The sequence below is a fragment of the Lucilia cuprina genome, chromosome 3 (genome assembly GCF_022045245.1).
Source record: "Lucilia cuprina isolate Lc7/37 chromosome 3, ASM2204524v1, whole genome shotgun sequence".
Classification (NCBI taxonomy): Eukaryota; Metazoa; Arthropoda; class Insecta; order Diptera; family Calliphoridae; genus Lucilia; species Lucilia cuprina.
Genome location: NC_060951.1, coordinates 67,111,048 through 67,112,329, shown reverse-complemented (window position 1 = coordinate 67,112,329; position 1,282 = coordinate 67,111,048). Strand labels below are relative to the sequence as shown.

General features: G+C 26.1%; 1 protein-coding gene across 1 annotated transcript; it reads left to right on the top strand.

Moving 5' to 3' along the window:
* The first annotated feature begins 100 nt into the window (after window positions 1-100).
* LOC111678956 (MICAL-like protein 1) lies at window positions 101-1,279 on the top strand. Its single transcript, XM_046946279.1, has 3 exons — window positions 101-338; window positions 429-581; window positions 669-1,279. The coding sequence occupies exons 1-3, from the start codon at window positions 192-194 to the stop codon at window positions 738-740; spliced, it is 372 nt and encodes a 123-aa protein (XP_046802235.1). The 5' UTR covers window positions 101-191; the 3' UTR covers window positions 741-1,279.
* The last annotated feature ends 3 nt before the right edge of the window (window positions 1,280-1,282 follow it).

The window sequence follows — 1,282 nt, the reverse complement described above, 5'->3', positions numbered from 1 at the left end:
GTTTAAAATACACTATGGTGAAGGGTATATAAGATTCGGCACAGCCGAATATAGCACTCTTACTTGTTTTGTATTAATATTATTATTATTATTATTATTATTATTATTATTGTTATTATTATTCGTATAGACGCCGTCAACATCGGCTGGAGCAAGAACAAGCTGATTTGGAATATGAAATTCGAATTTTAATGGCTCAGCCTGAACGTAATAAAACTGATTCTGACAAGGCTAGAGAAGAAGCTTTAATAGAACGTTTGGTCGAAGTAGTAAAATTACGTAACGAAGTGGTGGAATGCTTGGAAATGGACCGCCTTCGTGAGGCTGAGGAAGATCAAGTGAGTTATATAAAAGCCAAAAATCATTTAATACTTAAAATTGCAACCAACTAATCGTTCAAATAACATCAATATTATGTATTATTTTAGAGCATTAAACAACGTTTAGAGTCGCATATAGCAAAAAGAGAAGAAGATGATTCAAACTCTAGAAAAACATTAACAAAGTTATCAAAAAAAGAGAAAAAGAAACAGAAGGAAGGAAAAAAGCTAAGCAAAAGCAAAAAACTAGATGCTGACAAAGTACGTTCGTATACCCTAAACAAATACAAAGTTTTAACAAATTAATAAAATTAATATGTTGTTGTTTTTTTACTTTCATTCAATTAGGATGCTGATGAATCTGAATTAAATGTGGATAAACAAAAAACTAAAAAGAAAAAGAAATTATTGATCTTCTAATAGACTGAAAAATTAAGTCCTTCAGAGTTTTGCTAACCAATGTTCCCGTGTGTGATAAAACAGGCCAACATAAATATATATCAAAAAAAAAAAAATATATATATATATAATTTAGCTCTGATTTCGTCTTAAAACACTCGTTGGTTTAACTTACGTTAAAGTTGAAGCCCGTTCTATTTATTTAAGTTTAATTTCCATTTTGAAATTCAAAATTTCTCGTCCTAAAATTAAATTGAAGCAAATCGAACGTCAATAGATAGCATTTACTTTTTCTTAAGTATTTTCTATTATTTTCTTAGCTTTAAATAAAAATCTAATTTAAATTTATGTTAATAATCTCACATTAACTTCTATTAATTATTATTTTTACTGAATATTATCTTCATGTTATAATCTTTATTTGTGTATTTAATATCTATTTATTCATCAATTATCATGTTTTTATTTTACCAAAATGTGTGTAATTTTCAGAAAAATATGCAAATATTTTTTATGTTATTACAAAAATATAAAAAGTTAAAATCGTTAAAATTAATTAATTA